The sequence below is a fragment of the Nicotiana tabacum genome, chromosome 3, assembly GCF_000715075.1.
Source record: "Nicotiana tabacum cultivar K326 chromosome 3, ASM71507v2, whole genome shotgun sequence".
Lineage (NCBI taxonomy): Eukaryota > Viridiplantae > Streptophyta > Magnoliopsida > Solanales > Solanaceae > Nicotiana > Nicotiana tabacum.
In genome coordinates, this window is record NC_134082.1 from 127,308,883 (window position 1) to 127,330,253 (window position 21,371).

Sequence of the window (21,371 nt, forward strand, 5' to 3'; positions counted from 1 at the left end):
CCCATTTCCTCCTCAAACCTCCAACCCAATGATCCAGACAGAGAACTATCACCTAGTCCTTATAATTAAGTAAGAAGATACCACAAGCAATGAAAAGAATCAATTCCTGCATAGGAAATTGAATATGTAAGAACAAAGCAATACGCTGTAGAAATGATAACACGAAAACCAATAAGTAGGCACCACAAACAACCAAAACTCATAAAGGCTCGGTAACACTTCTAATAAACGTCATGACTAATACAACTCTATGATAATGGGAACAAAACAACATAGAGGGAATGGGAAATAATTCTTAAAGAAAAAGGACACTTCTTTAGTAATGGTCAGTCAGCACCCAGCAGACACCTAAGCCAGTAAGCCACTTGTAACTTTAACATTTCTATGACGTGGAAGGATTATATCATTGCTTCGTAGTTGGAAATTTGACTTCTCTGTTTATTTCATTTTTCTTTTCCAAAAGTCCAATGAATAAGCAGATAATACCATAATACCAGGAGAAAATAACTGAAAACCTTTAAGACTTGGAGCATGTCTTCGATTTTTATTTTTTTGTTGTTTAATTGCCACTCTCACTCCATTTTAAGTCGTAGCAAGTCTTGAAAAACCAACTCTGAAGAATCTACTTCAATGGAATATGTTGGAATGAAATGGTTCCAAATAGATAGGAATGAATATAGAGGATTCATATAGCCAACAACAACTAGTTCAGATTGAGACATAGTCAATTGATATATTGGATAAATACCTTACTGGTGGTGGTTTTTGTTTCCACCATTCCCTTATTTTAAAATATTGAGATCCCCAAGCTGTAATTGGACTGCATTGACAGAGCGCAATTCAAGAGCTTCCAAGGGCAAAGAGAACATGATTTCAGGATCAAATATAATTTGTGTTCTGTTTCTTTTTTGTAGCACACAAGAAATTGACTTGTATAGCTGATTGGGTAGGCTACTCAAGCCAGTAAGATTTTTTTGGTTTTTTTACACCTCTCGTACAGGGGGAAACCTTTCTTTAAATCAATTAATTAGAAGAAGGATGACGTTATTTCTCAAAGTAGTAACCCAGTAATACATAGCCCACGTCTAAAGTACAGGTATGCCTACAGATCTGAAGGCTAAAATACTGCAAAAAGATATACAACAGCAAAAGAAAGTGTTGTCAATCCTTGAAGACAAGGAAAAGATAACAGTATCCTGCCAAAAAGCTGAAAGGACATAGTGAGTTTGCCAGAGAAGAAAAACCAACTCAATAGAAACACATCTTTCGGGTGTGGCATGTGGAGGAACATCATGAAGAATTGGGAAGCATCCAGTGGCAACATCACTTATAGGGTAGGAGATGAGAGGAGAATCAGCTTTTGGAATCATAGGTAGTGTGGAGAGCATACTCTGAGGGTCTCCTTCCCTCATGTCTTCAGAGTTTCAAACCAGTAGGAATTGATGGTCCAACAGATTCGTAAGGAGCATGGAGGGGGTAGTATGGGACCTCTCATTTAGAAGGAACATGCAAGATTGGAAGATTGCGGAGCTCCAAGATTTGTTGACACTGCTATATGGGCAAGACAGGCCCCGGCCATCTTGTGATTCTTGGAGATGGGGTTTGCTTGGCGATGGTTTGTTTACTGTAAAGTCCTTTTACCAGATTATGTTGGTGAGAGAGGAGGTCACTTTTCCATACTCCGCGATCTGGATTCCTAAGGCGCTCACGAAGGTGTGCTTTTTTGCATGGCTAGCGGCGAGGGAGTGATCTTGACTGTTGAAAATCTTCGAAAGAGAGAAATTACACTTGTTAGTTGGTGCTACATGTGTAAAAGCTCAGAGGAAGAAGTTGATAATCTTTTGTTGCATTGCCCTGTGTCCTCGGCTTTGTGGAGGGCAATCCTGAATCTTTTTGGTGTTCAATGGGTGAAGCCAAGCACTGTAAAGGAGATGTTACATAGCTGGGCCGGTTTCCGTAGAAGAAGAAAGCAAAAGGCGTGGAAGATCGCCCCGTTAGCTCTCATGCGGATAGTTTGGGGGGAGAGAAATAGGAGAGCTTTTGAGGGGATTGAGTCTCCTTTTTCACATCTTAAGAATAGTCTTTTATCTTTGATCGCTTTTTGGTGCACTCATATAGCCCCTACTTGTATAGAAGATTGGGCGTCTTTTGTAGAGAATCATGTTCTGATGTAAATTCTCTACTTTTTGGTATACTTCCTGTATACGGGAGTTCTCTCCCTTTTGATTAATACAATTTACCTTATCAAAAAAAAAACGGGATGTCCTGAAAGGGAAATGTGTCACACAAATAGGAAGGGGGTAACTGTGGTCTTGGTTTCTCAGGTAACATATTTGTATATTAATATAAAGACTTCACTAAAATTGTGAAGTCACCCATAATTACAATGGAAGTGCCCATACAAAACAAAACAGAAAATACACTTATAACCCTTGATCATCTCACAAGGTATCTAGGACATTTAAAATGGATTCATGATCCTCCAAGAGCTTTCCTTTACACCAAAAATAAAAAAGAGGTAAACATTTCATCTTTATCTTCTGGATGTTACTCGACTTATCTTCAAAACATCTTTGATTCCTCTTTTCCCAGATTGTCCACCATATGCAAGTCGGGACAATTCTCCATCTCTTTTTGTCTCTAGAAAGTGTGCCCTCTTTATTCCAGCTAGCTAGAATATCAAGGATTCTTCCCGGCATTGCCCATGGAATTCCCCTTAAGCTGATGAAAATTCTCCATATCTGTATAGTGAATTTGCAATGCAAAAAAAGATAGCTAATTGTCTGTGCCTTCTCTCCACATAAGTAGCACCTAGAGCACAATTGGAATCCTCTTTTTGTTAAGTTGTCTTGTGTTAATACTGCTTCTTTTGCCAATAACCAAGTAAAGCAAGCAACCTTGTATGAAATTTTTTACTTTCCATATCATCTTCCATGGCCAGCAACCAATCTGATTGTTGGATAGATTGCATTCCTTATAAGCAGTCTTAACAAAGAACTTCCACTGTCTATTCCCTTGCCATATGATAAGATCTTGATTAAAGTTGATCCCACTGAACTGTTCCAAGGTCCTATAAAACTCAATCACTCTGTCAATCTCCCAGTCATTTAGCATTCTTCTGAAAGTGAGGTTCCAACCTGATCTGTCCACACCTCTTCTAATATTGCTTGTTGTTGCTGATTCAAGGCATATATGTCAGGGAAGAGTCCCTTCAAAGTTTCTTGTCCTTGCCAATTGTCATTCCACAGTGAAATTTTCCTGCCATTTCCTACTTTGAACTTTGATTTGTTGATCACTTTTGGTCACAGGTTCCTGATTGATCTCCACAAACTAACATCGTATGGACTTCTCACTGACTTGGTTGTCCAATTTCCTCCCTTTCCATATTTCTCCCTAACTACCTCTGTCCACAACGTTTGTTCATCTGCCGCCAATTTCCATAGCCACTTCATCATCAAGCTCTGGTTCTGCACTCTCAAGTTTTTGATTCCCAGTCCCCCTGCCTCCTCACTTGTAGTCAACTCACTCCATCTCATCGGCGATTCGCACCAAATTTGAATCTCGAAGACTACTCCTTCAACTTCTATCTTCACTGCTTTAGGAATCATAGATCCGTCTCCTCTCACTTTTATTCTTGCCCATTTTAAGTGATTCTTTAGTTCCGTTTCCTCTTCCGTTTCCATCCATCCACCATAGACTTCACCAACTTCTTTGAAAACTTTTTGAGACCATAAATGTAGAGGGAGCCCTACTATCCTAATCCATGCATGATTTATCCTTTTATTTCTTGGAACCGTCCCACTATTGGGTTCCACCATTGAAGCTTGACTTTTTACTTCTTCCAGTTTCAGTCAATTTTTAGGACATGGTCAGTGGTTGCTTTTGAAGGGAATTCGAAAAGAAACATGTTTTGGTCATCTCATAAATGTTGATTCCATTTGCTTGCTTCCATGAATTTGCTGCCCATTTGCGCACTTCCGATAGCGTCACAATTTCTGAGCTTCCTTCTGAGATGAGTCCCACCAAACATCTGCCTAGCACTTCATTGTGTGTTTGGTTTCCAGTTATGCGAATAATGTCTCCATCTTGTTGGATTTCCACTTCATTCATTTCTCTATTTGCCCATATATAATTTCTGACAGTGTTTGAATACAGCAGTCCTTCTTCAACCACATTATGAGCATTAAAGGCATTCATCCTTACCCCACTATTTATAAACCTTTCTATTTTTGTTGCAATATCCAACCAACCTGAGTTGAAAGCGCCTCTGGAACAATAATAACTGATCTCCCCCTGCCTTGGACCCTGATTATGGTAATATAACGACCGTATCTGTTAAGTTTCTCGCACAGAATGTCTCTGAGAATTGGTCTCTGCTCTTCTATCTTTTCACATAGTTCCCTTTCACCCTTGAGGCTTCCTTAGATTTTCGCATAGCCACACCATCGTCTTTCTGTTGAAAGTAGTCCTTCTGATTAAGTTCTTTCCTCGTTCTGTCCACTCAAACCATTCTTCAGCATTGGTTGAGTGCCTCTCTATTTCGTAAGACTTGAATCTCACTGCAAAGTATATGATGTTCTCCTTCATTGTAGGCATTTCTCGCTAGATCGGGTAGTCAAGGACTAATATTATCTATATAAAAAACAAAGTTTTTTACCCAGTGACCACAGTAGGTGATCACTGAATTTTAGGAAAATAAAAAGAAAGAAAAATTCCGGCAAGAAAGTACGCCGGAAGAGGATCTCTGCAATCCTAGTAAGTAGGAAAGAGAGCATCTTTGGAATCTGTGCCTGAGAGCACTTTTTTACTCTTCAGTAAAAAGTTAACTTTTATGATCTCTCCCTTGGTAATAAGGGTATAAAGATTCCCTCCTTTTCATTATATATATGAAGGTATTTAAATGGAAAAGATTGCTTGATTGAGAAAATATCACCGTCAAAGTACAAAATTCAAATAGTTAAATGAATCTGAACATGAAAGTTGTAAAATTTTACGTAAAATAATACTACCAATGGAATAGTGTCAAACATGTAGGAGCATCCCAAATAAAAACAATGTCATAAAAAAAGAAGCACAGGATGTATAAGCGAAAGCACAATAATTAATAGGTGAATCAAGAGTTCATTGTTAAGCAAAAGAGACAATCCAACCTAAGTTACATTTCCAGAAAATTGGAGACCATTGTCCTTAAATGTAGTTATGTGGTTAGTTGACTTGTTTATGGTCCATAATAACAGTTTGACAAGACAAACATGACCTATTTCCACCAAGAGATGTAGTTTAGAACGATTAGATAAAAATGTTGAACAGGATACATCATGATGAACCCAGCTAATAGAGCCAGGACAAACTAGAAAAATGAGCCAAGTATCTATCTTGGCTTTACCTTTTCAAATGAAATATTTTCTCTAACTGCTCCAAGCATCGTTATTGCATAAGAAATCAAACCACCAATACATGTAGGATCAACCTCAGCTAACGCACGCAAGGTCAAAGCGGCCTCAATGCGCACCTAACAAAGCAACAGTCAAGGAGTCAGAAGCCAATGATTAGCTACCCATGAAATCAAGCAAATGATGGATTCAGTAAAAGGACTTGGGTGTTCCAATTTAAAAGTATATAAACATATTATTACAAGTCCAAAAGCATAAACAGGATTTCTTTCCTTCCTTCACTACTGTTAAGAAAATGTTTGCGGTCCTAACTCAACCCCAAAAGCTAGCTTATGAGATGTGTCAAGAATATTGCAAATAATACTGTGTATCAATTATGATCAGTCAGAACTAATTAGATTGATACTTTCCCGATAATTAGTTAGTTTGTGGTCTTCCTTACTATTTTAGATCTTGTACACTTCTGTATTTAAACTCACTAGCTTGAGGGAATAATCAAGCTGTATTTTCTCCTCTTTGCTTCATTCTTCACATGGTACAGAGGCAGACTCATCCTATTCTTGGTTTACTCAGTGTTGACTGTTGCCCCATGTTATAATGTCCAAGCATCCGATGTCCAGTCGTAGGCGTGCTTGGGCATTAAGTGTCGTACGTTGATTGATGAAATAAATTGTCTCCTCATATGGTTTTGGAAAATCCTTACCTCATGAGTTAGCATTTGAGGTTGAGTTAGGCACAAGGTCCATTTTCTTTACAAGATGAGGGTTGCTCAAGACCATATGAGGAGACAACCCATTTTCCCAACCAATGTGAGACACTTAACCTCTCCTCCCCCGTACGCCTAGGATTGGATATCGGGAGCACAACCAGAGAGAACAAGGCGATTCGCAGCACCAACCCCCTGGTGTTTTATGGGTCCTTTGGAGGGAGAGATGTTCTCAAGGAAAGGCTAACAACTGTATATAGGTTAAAGAGCAAATGTTTGTAAATTAGACATGACCCCAACCTCAGGGATGTATATAGAAGTAGACATTTTCCACGACTTTATAGAAACTCCACAGAAAAATAGGGATAGCACATCTCTCTCTCTCTCTTTTTCTTATTTTGATAATCGAGAAATTCTCGGGGGACCAGCTGCCACAAGGTTCAAATAAGTGGATAATGGGCCCATTCCTCTAGCCTTTCCACTTAAATATAAAGTTAATCTGTCCGAGGCAGAGTTCGAACTCGTGATGTGCGTCTAACCACCCATCACATGTTGCGCTCTTATCACTGAATTAAAGTTCTGAAAGCAATAAATTCTTTAGGATAGCCATCTTTTTGTTTTTACCAACACTATCATAGTGCTGGTTTTTCCTGATCAATAAGAATTTTCTTATTCATCATAAAAAGAACTTACTCTTATTTAATACCAAGACAGAAACAAGAGTGACTTCTGCAGAAACTAAAATAAATTACAAACTTTGCTAGATACGACAGGCTGATGGAACCTGATTTATAGATTCTTTAAGTATTCGTCTTCGATAACTCAAGTCTAGGAACATGTGAATATCTACTCCCGCATTCAAGGAAGCCACATACGAACATAAGTAGAAGCTTACCAATGGTGCATGATGCGAAACTGCAGCAACAACTGTGTTATCAAGAACTTCCTTAAATTCAGCCGGAACCTGCATAATGGCATACCAATTACTAACCAAACACTGGCTCTACAAAGCAATCTAAACGACTTATCACAAACCAAACTACCGTATGTAGGGGAAAATATGAATTTCAATTAATTAGTCAAGCAATCAGCTCAAATCAATTCATCCTAGAAACAGATAACAAGAAACCCGAAGACCTATCAGCTCCCGGCCTCCACCCTGTAGAAGGAGTATATTTGCTGAATATCAGCGAAGCCAAACCAGGTAATATAGCATAGCTAGAAGACTCGTGCTCAAAATATTTTGATTATCAAGCACAGGTTAATCAGTAAAAAAGATTAGATTCTCACCCTCACATAGCAAAATTAAGTTCACATGACACTGCACTTGTAGATGATTGGATGGAGTTTGTAGAAAAAAACTTCTCTGTAGAGATAGTGTACCACTTGTAAACATGATTTCCCATTTTCTGGCAATAAAATGTCTAATTACTTATCAGAAAAGATTGTCCCTGGGAAGTCCTCGTGTTGCATCCCTTTTTTGGAAAAAAAAAAAAAAAAAGATTGGTCCCCTGAGTGCAAAATTGTGGTAAGGGCATAAAGGTACAAGTTTCCAGTCTTCAATAAACCAATCAGAGAGAAAATCAAGCTGCATTGAATCCCAATCCCAACTATTAACTAGACCAAGCAAATTATCCACAGAATTAATAAAGTGGACAAATAACAGGTAAACATATGCAAAGCAGAGAATATTGTCCTTCACCTCCCCTAGTGTTTTCAAAGCATACGACATGGTACGCAAAGCAGCAACCCGCATGGATGGAGTAGCATCAGGAGATTGAAGCTGCAGAAAGCAACTGTTAGAGCAGCTCATGTGACAACACATTGCAAAATAGCCAAACACCACCAATAACTTCAAGAAGAAATTTCCAGAATACAATTCACTAGAACAAACCTGTTTGCCCAAAGGAACTAAAAGGCCTCTCTGAGTAGGTTCGCTCATTTGGTCAGTTATACCCACTCGAAGGATGTATAAAATGCATGCCTTCAATTAATCATCAATAAAACTGGTGAGGATATTGAGTCTACAATCTTGAAATCAAAAAAAGCATATAGTACAACGCAATGAAGAAGATAAAACGTTGCAATAAATTAAGGTAAAGACCAAGTGGATACAACTTCCATAGACACCACTCTAACTTTTTGGCATTATGATTGGATTTCGTGAACTTCCTTTTCGGTGGTTGTATCACTTTATTTCAGCTTCTTTTACAAATAAAACAGCATGCTTCAATTAGATTTCCCCCAGAAGGTTCATTAGCTAATCAGGAGTTGGTGAGTTCACACAAGAGCAAAAGTTGGTATCTAAGCAACCTTGTACTTGGAGACAAGTCTTTCGAGAGATAATATTTAGCATTGTAACCTAGATTCTATTTTGTGCTTCAAATCAAATTAGAATGTCCATTGACATCCACAAGCTTTTGAATGAAGTTTATATCCATCAACTTCAAGCCACATAAAGAGCAAGCAATGATCAGAATTCCTGAATTTTAAATTTAAATCCAGACTTCGGCTGAGTATATTACAGATGTAAGTCTTATTGCATTTACTAACATCCATAAGTCATCTCCAGAAGCTCTGAAGAATACAAATTCTAAACATTCTTAAACGCACTTAAAGTAATGATGAGAATTCTCATCCAGAAACAGCACGAACGTGCTATATTGAACAGTAATCTCGTGTAACTGAATAGAACAGGGTGAGGAGAGAGCTATAACCAACAATTTGTCATGCATCAACAATTAGACAGATGAACACTTATTTATTCGCTTCCTGGAGTGGAATAAACAGCCGAAAAAATTAAGAAAATGTCCATGAAAGCCAACTCATATTCACCTCAGCAAAGGACAAAAAGCAAATATTTTGAAGAGACCAGTCACCAACTAGCCAAAATAAAATGCACAATTAGATGAAATTTTGGCAGAGTAAAAAGAACTATATACCAGTGCTTGAGCATCAAACAGACTATCAGCACGAAGCATGTCCATCACTTGAAAGATGTACTTTTCAAGCTCAGTATCAGGCTGAAGATACTTCAAGCGAATGGCCTGAAAAGAGAAACTCATCAATGGTATGTTCTTCTAACATTCTTTGCACTAAATCTTCCTCTCTCTTTTTTTTATGGGTGGGTGGGGGTTGATAAAAGATTGTATTATATAGATTGCATCAAGGAGGTACAAATTCACGATAAATAGGCATAGTTCAAGTGTATATTTTACTTGGGGTATGTTTGCAAACCACTGTGTAATTACAATGACAGGGCACCACGTGCATTGAAAATACCAACTTTTCATAGATAAAATTTGTCCTCCTTTCACCAACTTCAGTTATAGCAGAGGTGGTCCCCTCGGGGACATCCAATAAAAAAAGTTATAGTGGAGGTGGGACGTTAAAATTTACTTTATCAAAAGAGGAAAATGCATGTATAATCTTCCTTGATGACTTAAAAATGTTCACGTATAATATATTGGACAGACACCCACATGCATTTGTAACTGTGATATTCCAGAACAGTATAAATCTTTTATCCAAAACAGGAAAAAAGATGTTTGGATGTAAGAGAGGATTTATTGATTCATCGGCTACCTGGAGAAAAGAAACCCATGACAAGGTTAGGCCAACGCGCAGAACTTTCACCCGAGGCCCACTAGCTGCAATTTTTCAACTTATCAGAGACTCAGAAATCATTGTAAATCTTCCCAGGATTTTCAAGAAACAACACACACACTGAAACAAAGAATCACGAAGCAATGCTAGTTATGTGGAAAGGAGGAGAGACAAACATGTCAAGCTACACTTTGCAAACAAAAGACTAAGAAATCAAGCATGGAGATGTTAAATCTGACTTTTCAATGTGAATACTTCATTTAGCAGATAGCTGAAAAGGCTGTTTCAAAAATAATGGATTGGTCCAAGTAGGAGTCTTTTCCATGAGAACTCATTTTTCTGGTAGAAAATTACAAAGATTAGCTATGAAACTTCACTTGAGCGTAGCAATTACTTAAACTTGGAACGGAAGGGACAAAAGAAGGGAGGGACACAAATTTCCAGTCCCTTCTGTTCCTTCAGTGTACGTTAGAGAAAGAATCTTGTCACTCCACCGAGAAATACACTATCTAGCTCCTTTGCTTGTGGATTTGTAGCTAATAAGGGTACTGTCATTTTACCTAGATAGATCCACTCACCATGATAATGGAGCAGGAGAATCAACTTTGTTAATGCTCAATTGTTATGATTTTTGAAAGATGAGCAAAACCGGAACCACAATGAGAAGGAAGCTTGTTTGAAATTGGATTTTAATGGAGACTTTTTACTAAAAATTTGAACATTTTAGAACTTCCGATTAAGAAAGGTTGTTTCTCTATAAGACAGTCAATTCCCTCAGGGAGAGCTACAGAAAGAAAGGACGCACCCTTGTATATTACGTTTAACACTCTAAATCAGTAGCACATGCCATCTTTCCACATTCTGATTGCAATGATGTGTTTAAGACCTATATTCACTGCAATGATTTTTCTGACAAACGAAACATATATATTACAGTTTAACTGAAAGGTTATGAGTGAGGTGCTAAATGTACCTTTTACAAATGGCAAAGTTAAGTGTCTCTCCAAACCCCCATCAAGTTTCTTGGGAGTAAAATGACTTTTACCCCTTGGTTGTACCTAATGAGCATAAGCAAAGTCAGATCAAGAAATATAAAATCTTTTAAAAGCACTTACAATATATTTATCTCCTTTTCCAATTCGGAGGTTTCTTTTTCCAGATTTTGTTTCCTTTCTTTTTTTGAGTTCCCTCTCTTGGTACATTTCTCTTCTAATTATATGTCATTTTCCTTCTTTTAATAAAATTTTCGTACTTTATTAAAAAAGGACTTAAAACCTGTGCATCAGGATTCATCCCAAGACCAAGCAATGCTCCCAGAGCTTCTGCAAATGCATCCCTTACTGACGATATAGGGTCTTCAAGGGCCTGCAAAACACAGAGTTAGAGATTCAGTGTTTATTTCCAATAGGATGAGAATAAGCATCCACGTTAAAATGGGAAAATCAAAGGAAGAGAGCAATTCATCAACCTTGACACAAGAAGAAGAAGCATTATCAAGTTCTCCAACCCCTAATCCCGGCCCTCCGATGTTCGCAAACGCTTTTAGACATCTAGCTGCAGCTACTCTAACAATAGATGATTTGTCCACGATACCGATACGCATAATGATACGAAATGCATCAGTATACGCTGAGGCAGCAGCAGCGCCCCCACAGCCTTCTAAAGCATTTTGAAGCATCTGTAAAGCTTCTTCTCTAACAAAGCCCTGAATGTACAAGTGGTTAAATAAGATAATACCAAGTTTGAAATGCTAACCGCCTTTTTTCATAAGCCAAATAAACATTTGAAAGCTAAACGTGAGTTTGAAGGAGAAAAAATTGGGAATTATAGCCAGACTCTAAACTTGATAACAAGGCCAAAGTAGAACCTGGGACAAATATAATAAAACTTTAACTGAATCAAAGAACAAAATGCCATCTTGGACAAGCATTCAAATAGGTAGGAGACAGAACCAGAAGCAGAAAAATGAAACCGGGAACAACATGCAAGTAACAGGTGTGAAGTTAAGGGGCAAAAACAACAGCCTATACAGCAACATCTTTTATTAATTCAGGGCATAAGGTCCATAATGGCCCACCGTTCCTTCCCTACACCTCCACCATCTTGGACATGCATTCAAATGGGTGGGAGAGCACCCGCGGCAGAAAAATGAAACCGGGAACTATACGCAAGTAGTAGGTGTGAACTTCAAGAACCAAAACAGCGGCTTGTACATTAACATAGTCTAAATACCCGAGAGTTCTCCATAAAATCAGTCAAACTCCATTCAGCTCCCTATGCCCATAAGGACAGCCTTTTTTTGACAAGTATAACGACAGCCTTTTCTTGCCCTTCCTAAGCCGAGGGCCTATTGGAAACAGCCTCTCTACCTGCATTAGGTAGGGGTATGGTCTGCGTACAGACTACCCTCCCCAGACCTCACCTGTTGGGATCAAACTGGGTCCGTTGTTGTTGTTGTAAATAACAGGTTATACCTACATCTCAATCTCCCACAAGTTCACACCACTCACTAGAGTCCTAAAACTAATCTTAAGTTGGACACTATAAACAAAATATACTATTTGCATCGTAGCCATAACCTAAGGATTTATTAAGGCTTCAAAGGAACTATAGCCACAGACTCTAAATTTGAATGCAATTCCAAAGTAGAACAGTTGGGGAAAATACAATAATACTTTAAATAGCAATATCTGCAACACTATTTTGACTTTATTATCCCCTGAATACAGTGGCGGAGGCAGGATTACCGCCAAGGGGGTTCATAAAAAGGAAAAAGTTGTAAAGGTTGTAGCTAGTGGGAATAGAACCAATGACCTTACAAAGGTTTTGAACCCCCTTGATCACTAAGCTATGCTTTTTGGGCTGTATTAAGGGGATTTAAAACATAATATATAGAGGTAAAAAATAAATTTTGCCTTACATATACCGTGTAATTTTTCGGCGAAGGGGGTTAGGGTGAACACCCTTCCGCCCCCTAAATCCGCCCCTTCCTGAATATAGTCGATTTTTGATTGCCAACTTTAACTGAAGCAAAGAACAAAATACCATCTTGGACAGGCATTCAAATGGGTAGGAGACAGCACCGGCAGCAGAAAAATGAAACCGGAAACAATACAGGCACCTATAAAGTAACATCTTCTTTTAATTAACCCAGGGCATAAGGTCCATAAGGGTCCACTGTTCCTTCCTCACACCTCCACCATCTTGGAAATGCATTCAAATGGGTAGGAGAGCACCGGCAGCAGAAAAATGAAACCGGGAACAATACACAAGTAACAGGTGTGAAGCTCAAGGAAAAAAACAATGGCCTGTACAGTAACATTGGGCATAAGCTCCAAAATGGCCCACTGTGCCCACCCCCTCTCTTTTTCTTTTTTCTTTTTTTGAATAACAGGTAGGAATATTTATTTTGGATCAGTAACAAAAAATTAATATTTTATTAAGGATAGCGCCAAGGTAGTGCATTCTTTACACAAAATGCAAACTTTCACCTCCAGAAAACCATAGGAAGCTCATTTCCTCTGTATTATTTCTGATCTACTCATGTCTCAAGCCCATTACAGTACGTAGTGTGTACTAACTTTCTGGTACTTAACACTCTGTATTGGAAGTTATGATTTGGTTGAGACTGCATTTATCAAAAGACTCCACTTAATCAAAAAACAACTCTCGGCAGTCCACTTTTCTCCAACATCCAATTGTTTTAAGGGAGAGAACAATTTCAAAACCCAATGGTACCAATAGCCCTCTCAAAGGACCTAAATCACACAACACAACCAACAAAATAACATTAATTAGAACATCATTCTGACTCACACAACTCTGTGAGGAAGTTGACTAAATTGTACTGCAAATATAAGCTAGCAAGTTTTTATTCCTAAACAAAGAGAGTCATGCATGAACACATAATATGGGAAGACATTGAATGATAATAGAATCTCAGTACCTCATTGAACTTCAGTAGTTTTGTGACAATTGTGGTTGTTTCAAGTAAGCCTGAAGTGATTCGTCTACCAAAATAGCGATACAATTCTCCCAAACACTCAGCAGCACCTAAAATACAGCGACTTAATATAGCAACTCCCATATACTGAAGAGAAACTCATAATGCATACCAAGAAAAAACATCACAAGGCATAGGTTAGGACAAATCAATTATAACAATTAACAAGGAAAACAAGATGCAACCTGAAAATAAAGCCACAAAAAAATTGATACTTAATCCCTTATTAGGTAGTTCTTGGATTGTTGAATAGTTTATAAAGCTTGAGTCATCGAGCACAAGATAACTGGGCATATTTGGGTGAGTAACTTCAACAAAATTGGTAAAGAATTCTAGATAACACAATTCCATGCTATGAAGCTACAGCCACTAGATAATAACAACTGAAAAGAAAATTTACCATGTAATAAATGATCCCCCAAGTTCTATGTGCAATTATCAATGAAATAAAGAATATACAACAGAACTCAAAGTTTTAGTCATTCTTGACACACCTGCAATTCGCTGAGGCTCACTTTTCTTTCCATCGGAGAGAAATCCCTGCAAACTGCTAGCCCTAGAGTATATTGAAATACTGTCACCCTTTTGTATAATCCTTGCCATTGCCACTGAGGCCAAATGACGCACCGGCTTCCTTGCGCCAAGCACAAGTAGAGAATAAAGTGCATCCTCACATTTCCTTTGCCACAGCAGTATACATTCCTGAAATTTTACAATTTTAGATATCCATTAACATAATAAAGAAAAAAAACAAGTGGATCAGAGTAAATAGCTACAACAAAAATTTATGCTAGTCAAACAAACAAAAATTAATAGACTCTTTGAAGTTTGATCGCAATCCAACTAGATCCTTCTGTCATAAATAGACAACGTGGTATTCAAAACCTATATTGTGGAGACTCTCCAAAATACTGCAGCACCCATGTCGGATTCTGCAAAAATATACTGCTTTTGGAGAATCCGACACACACCCAGCAACATTTTCGAAGAGTCTGAGCAACATAGTTCAAAACTCTAACAAGTTGGAAGATTATTAAAGTTCACTAAATACCCAAACATATTAAAATTGATTGTATCACTTTGTTAAAATTGGAGAAAATTAAACTCTACACCTTTATGTTAACACAAATTCAAAACAAGTTACATTAGAAAGAATGTGAGGAGAAAAGTTCTGAAGAAAGACAACTGAGACAAATAAGAGAAGAAATTGGATACTGCGTACTTGATTAATATGGAACATGCAATAACAACAACAATAGCTATGTCTCAATCCCTAATAAGTTGGGGTCGGCTATAGGAATCCTCACAGACCATGTTACTCCAACATTCTGACACAAACTCTCTTTTTTTGTTGATGTGTCATTCTAACACGGCCTTTCATGAGCAGACACCATCACTCTTAATTGTAATCTTTTGCTTGCATCCGCTGGATGCTTTTAATGAATTCTCCTTACTTCATCAAAAAAAAACATGGCCTTTCATTACATTGGAACACAAAACATTGAATGGTCATAGCAAATATACCCCGAGAGTGCATCCGAAACATTTGAGAAGTGTATCAGGAACATTTACAGATCACACTGGAAAGTCATCGACAAGTTTTGATACACCAAATCTCATCAGAAAAATTTTGGTCGTCAAATTTCAGCAAAAAATTTACCTATAAATGCATCTTGAACATCCTAAGGATATGTCTAATGTAGGAAAATGAATTTATTAAATTTTACTTTTTGGTTATGCTTCTTGTATACGGGGATCTCCCCAACATTAATAAGATTACTTATCTTATACAAAAAAGTGAATTAATTAGTATGGTCACGGATAATACGCCCAAATGAACAAAAGTAAATTAAATGGATTAAGCTTTGCATCACCACCATCAGGTTCTCTATCCTAGTTTAACGATCTCATAAAGTTCTCTTTCCTTCCCAAAAGGGGAAGAGACGATGACACCCATTATCTCCTTTCCTCTTCATCCTTGCCATGGAGGGTTTGAGCAATATGTTAAAAACTACTGTCGGAAAAGGATATATCAAGGGATTCTAGATAGATTCTCCAGAGGGCAAGCAACTCAAAATCTCTTCTGTATATTATGTAGAGGACACAGTAATTCATGTAATGACGTGTGATGCATGGAGGAACAATAGAAATATCTCAGAATTACCACACCAGCCTTTTAAGCAGTCTCTGCTCTGAAAAAATCAACTTAGCCAATAGCTTCTTGTACCTATACTGAGGTGCTAAATATTCGGTCATTAGCAAGATGCTTTGGTTAAATTGAATCCAGCGCAAAGTATAACAGGGAACTTCTGAATTTTTACTTAATAGTTTGAATTTACTTTTATCAAAACATAACCAAGATAGGCAATATGTATGTTAATCTCCCTGAAAAAACCGAATCAATAATCATGTTAAACTGGAACAACAAACGAGTCAAATAAAATTTGAGATTAATCAAACAATGTATTTAAACAAGACCAGTGTATACATCCAATAGATCTGGTGAAGGACATTTGGGGGAAAAAAACACTACCCAAAAGTTGCCAACAAACAAGAAGAAACGCATTCCCCCCAAATTGGTCAACAATGCATTAATATATATTGCAACCTTTGAATGCAATCCTTTCTTTGCAATATATTTTACAGGGCGTCACCATCTTGGCATATTTTAATACTTTCTCTGATCAACAACCAAGAGGGTTAGAAATTTTTGATAAGAAAGAAGATATATAAATAGTTATATCAAGAAATATCACGAATAAACAATGGATCAGTACCTACTTGGTAGATTGATGCTTTAACATATCGCTATTTGAAAAATGAGCAGCAGATAAACATGATAATCCAGAAAAACATCTACCACTGCCCTTTCAAATTTAGTTTTACTTCATCTTTGAAAATCCGGGGACATTTTTTTTTTGATGAAGTAAGGGTGATTCATTAATAGGCATCAAGGAGATGCAAAAGGTACAAAAAGGTAGATAACTAGCTCCAGTACAAAAATCTATGCTAAGAACAAGGAGCTAATGAAATCCACAAGGTGACCTGCACTAGTTACAGGGGAAAGATGAATCCAGCTAAATAGATTAACTAAGCAAATAGTCTTGAGGGAGTAGCCGGGGACATTGAAGTATGCTTCTTCGATACCAACACTGATTGGTAGGGAAACATTAAAGTATGCTTCTTCAAGTAACTAACATAATGTAGCAATCCAACCAAACAGGCCCCACGTGCTTCGCATCTTCCAAGAATTGTCAACCTCGATATGCAATACAATCAATAATAGCCAACACCAACAAACAAACAAAAAAAGTGGATGTGAACTTAGAAAAAATACATATATTTAAAAAAAAATCCTTAATGTATACAGAGGGTGTTTGGCTAAGCCTATAAGCACATTTTGACTTATCTACGCATTTGGTAAATATTCAAAGTGCTTATAAGCTAAAATCAGCTATAAGTCATAAGTTGGTCACTCCCAACTTATGGCTTTTCAGCTTATAAGCACTTTTGGTTTGACCAAGGTTTTTACTAGTTTATCCTTAAATATATTTTTTAATTCACAAAATATTTTTCCCAAAATAAATTTTCTAACTTTCTTTTCATTCCATATTCATTGCTCTCTTTTTATTTATAAAGAAACTTTTTAATTTACAATCTTTTGTAAAGTTTGTAAGAGTATTTTAGTCATTTTATCAGTTTTAGTACGTCTATCCAAACACATAAATGCTTATTTAATAAATCAATTTCAGCACTTAAAAATGATTTTCGGCAGTTCAAGCTTATCAGCTATTTACAATCAGCTAATCCAAACGGGCTCATAGTTTAAGTCAAGATTAGTTAGCTGAGACTAGAAAAGTGAAGAGAAGTCAATAGAAATTCCTTTTTTTGGATACGTTAATGGAATTAGAGTGATTTTTACTATGAATGCGACAATGTTGAAATAACTGGATACAATTCACAATGAAAGTCGATCAAGATCTAGCGAAGTTGACAAAAATAAAAACGGAATGAAAAATATAGTGACCTTGGATTCTTCATCAATGGCGGAGATGAGATCAGAGAGAAGATCAAAACAGAGGAGAGGGTCAGGAGACTTGTGTGCAGCTGAGGCCACTATAGATTCCAACTGCGCCACCAATACTCCAAATCTTGAAAGTGGCACGTCGTCTCTGACGAATTTCTTCGCCATTGTAGTTAAACTGAAAGAGCAAACCTTTTGGGGTTTTAGAAAGTATACAGATTTCGCGGTTTCCTCATTAGTTGGGGTGAAGTACTGAGATGGCGAAGGGAATGAGTGATATTACAAGAAATCCAATGACTTCCACAGGCTGTTGCGAGCCGCGATCGGGTTTTCAAAGTGGGTGAGAAGGGAGTACAAGTGCTACACCGAGTCCGACACGCATATGGAAAGTGAATAGTGAATGCAAATGAGGGGAAATTGTTCTAACATAACCAATTTATTCATGTAAAATTGAACATGTTACATGAGTTGCACAAATTATATTTTTTATGCAAAGTTAATTGAACAAGCTACATTATTTATTGAATAATTAACTGTTAGCGAGAGAATTTTGTAAAATATGGTTGAAACTCCATTATTGCTAAATATAAGTTATTTTATTAGTGAAAGAAAAGTTAAGAACCTTTAGCTTAGTTTTCCTAAATTTAGGGTTTGTTTTGGAAAGCCACCATATAATTGGAACTGGTGTAATTACTAGAGTATTAATTGCATAATTTAATAATTACACAGTTGTATAATTACGATGACATGTTTGTTTGTCATAGTATAATTACAATGTAATTACAAGTTTACTGCTTTGTTGCACAAGTGTAATTACACAATTAGATTAAATTTTAAATAAAATAATTATCAAAACTTAAAAGTTAATATATTTTAAAATTTCAAAAGAAATTAAAAAGCAAATAAAATTAAAAGAGTAAAATAATATAAATAAAAATTATAAAGAAAATAAATTAAAATAAAAATAAAAAATAAAGAAACTAAAAGGCAACCTTGTAATTACATAATGTAATTACCACCAATTCTCATTTCTCCCTTGATAATTGGATAGTGTAATTACACCGCTTCAATTACACCCAATTCCATGTTAACCAAGTAATTGTTTGGTCTCAAACTATATAATTACATCCAAATCCAATTCCTAGATTGATTTCCAAACAAGCTCTTAATATCTGAGCATTATAACTTAGCTCAAACCCTAAAGAAAGAAAGAACAAATATGAAAGCGCAATCTTCATACTCTCTCTTAGTCTATAATTTCTATGAGTCTTGGTCTAGTGATCAATTAATAGGTTAAAGTAAAAGTGTTGAGATAGTTAAGTTCATCAAAATGCTAGTTTTTATTCAATTATACTTTTAACATATTTCATTTAACTTAAATTATGACATATGAACATTGTATGTATCTTTTTACCAGATGACCATAGAAAAAAAATATTTTTTTCAATAAAAGCGATTTAATTTGTGAAGTTTTACAATTAAAAATAAGAATTTCACACCAGTTAAATATTTATTACCTAATAAGAAAATAAATAAACAAAAATTATTATACCTTCAATTGACTAGTGCCCCAATTTCATTGGTTCCAAATTCTTGTGGATGATATTGATTAAGCTGTAGGGAACGAGGACAAAAATATCCTATTTTGGGCTCGTTTAATACGAGGGATAAGGGATAATTAATCTTGAGATTCAATTTGAAATGAGTATATCCACGTTTAGTTGGGATAAAATTATGGTATAACTAATCTCGTGATTTATTATTCCAGGATTGTAATATTTTTTTTATCCCTATGGGAGAGTGGGATAACAACTCGGAATAATGAATACCTGAGATAATGAATCCTGAGATAACTTATTTTCCAACCAAACAACCCTTTAAAGTTTAGGGGCAATATTGGCCACTTTTCGTTTGACCTAGGACACCTGTTGTTGCGGACAGAGGCGGACCTACATGAAGATGAGATGGGTCACCAAAACCCGCTAGCCTGGGTAAAAATCATACATACATACACACACACACACACACATATATATATATATATATACACACACATCAAAGACCCATCAAATAATTTTGATGTGCCCCTTAAAAAGAAAAGCTGAATTACTCTGTTGGTTTAACATGTTTCATTTATATTCTCCCTCACTGGATGACCTGGGATCGAGACCCAACACTGATTCTAGTACTAAATGAACAATAATTTAGTACTAGTACATGGAAGGGGATAAGATATTCTATTAGCAAGAAACCAATCACCTTCTTTATCTTTAACTAGTATTAACACCCATGATGATATGCAAACACTAACCATATCAAATATTTGGGTTATTTGAATTTTATGTAAATAATCTTAAAATTTAAACCTTTTTGATAATGTCACGCCCCAAACTCGGGGAGCGCGACCGACGCTCAACCGAGTGAACCCGGTCAAGCAAGCCTGTTGAACACTTTCTACCCAACTCATCCATGATTTAAAAAGAATGCATAACTTGAAAATTGACCAACAAGGAGGTCACGTAGACAATACCAAATAACTAACCATTAGTTGTTTCATGTAATAAGTCTCCAAAATAGTGGGTTTCACAACCATAGTTTGCAAATAGGAGCATGTGATACAATTAGGATATTTTTAGTTCAACTTTTCCCACACCAATATACGACCCATACTATGTCTACGGAGCCTTTAAAAATACCAAAGAGTACAATGATAGTGTCGGCAACAAAGATCCGGCTATACCTCAAAACATGATAATACATACGAAACAAAAGATGCACAACCCCGGAGTGAGATGGGGCTCACCAAGTCAGCTGAGAAGAATGATCACCGCTATCACTGGTCAATATCTTCCGATGTGGAACCACCTGCATCCATTAAAGATGCAGCGCCCCGGCAAAAGGGACGTTAGTACATATCGAATAACACTAGTATGAAAACCAAACACCTAATCAACAACTTGAAAATACAACATGAATATAATGAATCAGGGTGACATTAGAATAATATAGACGACCATTGAAGCCAAAGCAAGTTTATCAAGAGCTATCAATAAAATATATAAATTATAAGACGAGATCCTTTGTATCCATATTTACTTATAGCGGCCATGCCGCCTCACCCCAATGTATGTGGGTGGAGGTGCAAACACAATACTACAACTCTACTCAAGCGGCCCTACCATCGTTGATACCCAATTTTTCCCTATAATATTTTTCAAAATGCATATATACCTCTACAACTATACATTAGCATCAATTAATATTTTTTCATAATTTCTGCATTTTTAAGGGTTTTAATTAATTTATCCCAGTATTTTTATTTATATAAATAATTACTAATTGCATTACAAATAGTTTTATAATAATTTTGTGGCTTAATTTTTATCATTTGCATTTGTACTAAGTTTTAATTATTTCACAAATAGCCATATTTGTATTTTTGGGATTACAATTGCAATTGCTTTGCAATTACAACCCATGCATATATTATTACATTACTTTACCAGAAAATAGCCTTTTATACTTTTTAAATACAAGGTAATTATTTTAAAACATTTCTAGGTATAAAATCATTTTTATAATCTATTAATTATTTTTTAAAATTATTTTTATCAATTAAATGATTATTTAACAAATGAC

General features: G+C 36.4%; 1 protein-coding gene across 1 annotated transcript in view; it reads right to left on the minus strand.

The window, feature by feature from the left end:
• LOC107821966 (protein SWEETIE) overlaps positions 1-18,140 on the minus strand; it is a 62,728-nt gene extending 44,588 nt beyond the window's left edge. The window contains exons 1-12 of the mRNA XM_075249893.1: positions 17,736-18,140; positions 14,203-14,410; positions 13,652-13,758; positions 11,174-11,410; positions 10,981-11,070; positions 10,679-10,763; positions 9,685-9,749; positions 9,042-9,146; positions 7,994-8,083; positions 7,802-7,882; positions 6,995-7,063; positions 5,387-5,512 (exon numbers count right to left, since the gene is read on the minus strand). Coding sequence (XP_075105994.1) covers positions 5,387-5,512; positions 6,995-7,063; positions 7,802-7,882; positions 7,994-8,083; positions 9,042-9,146; positions 9,685-9,749; positions 10,679-10,763; positions 10,981-11,070; positions 11,174-11,410; positions 13,652-13,758; positions 14,203-14,410; positions 17,736-17,900 — 1,428 coding nt within the window. The 5' untranslated portion in view covers positions 17,901-18,140. The remainder of the gene's footprint in view (positions 1-5,386; positions 5,513-6,994; positions 7,064-7,801; positions 7,883-7,993; positions 8,084-9,041; positions 9,147-9,684; positions 9,750-10,678; positions 10,764-10,980; positions 11,071-11,173; positions 11,411-13,651; positions 13,759-14,202; positions 14,411-17,735) is intronic.
• Positions 18,141-21,371: the final 3,231 nt, after the last annotated feature.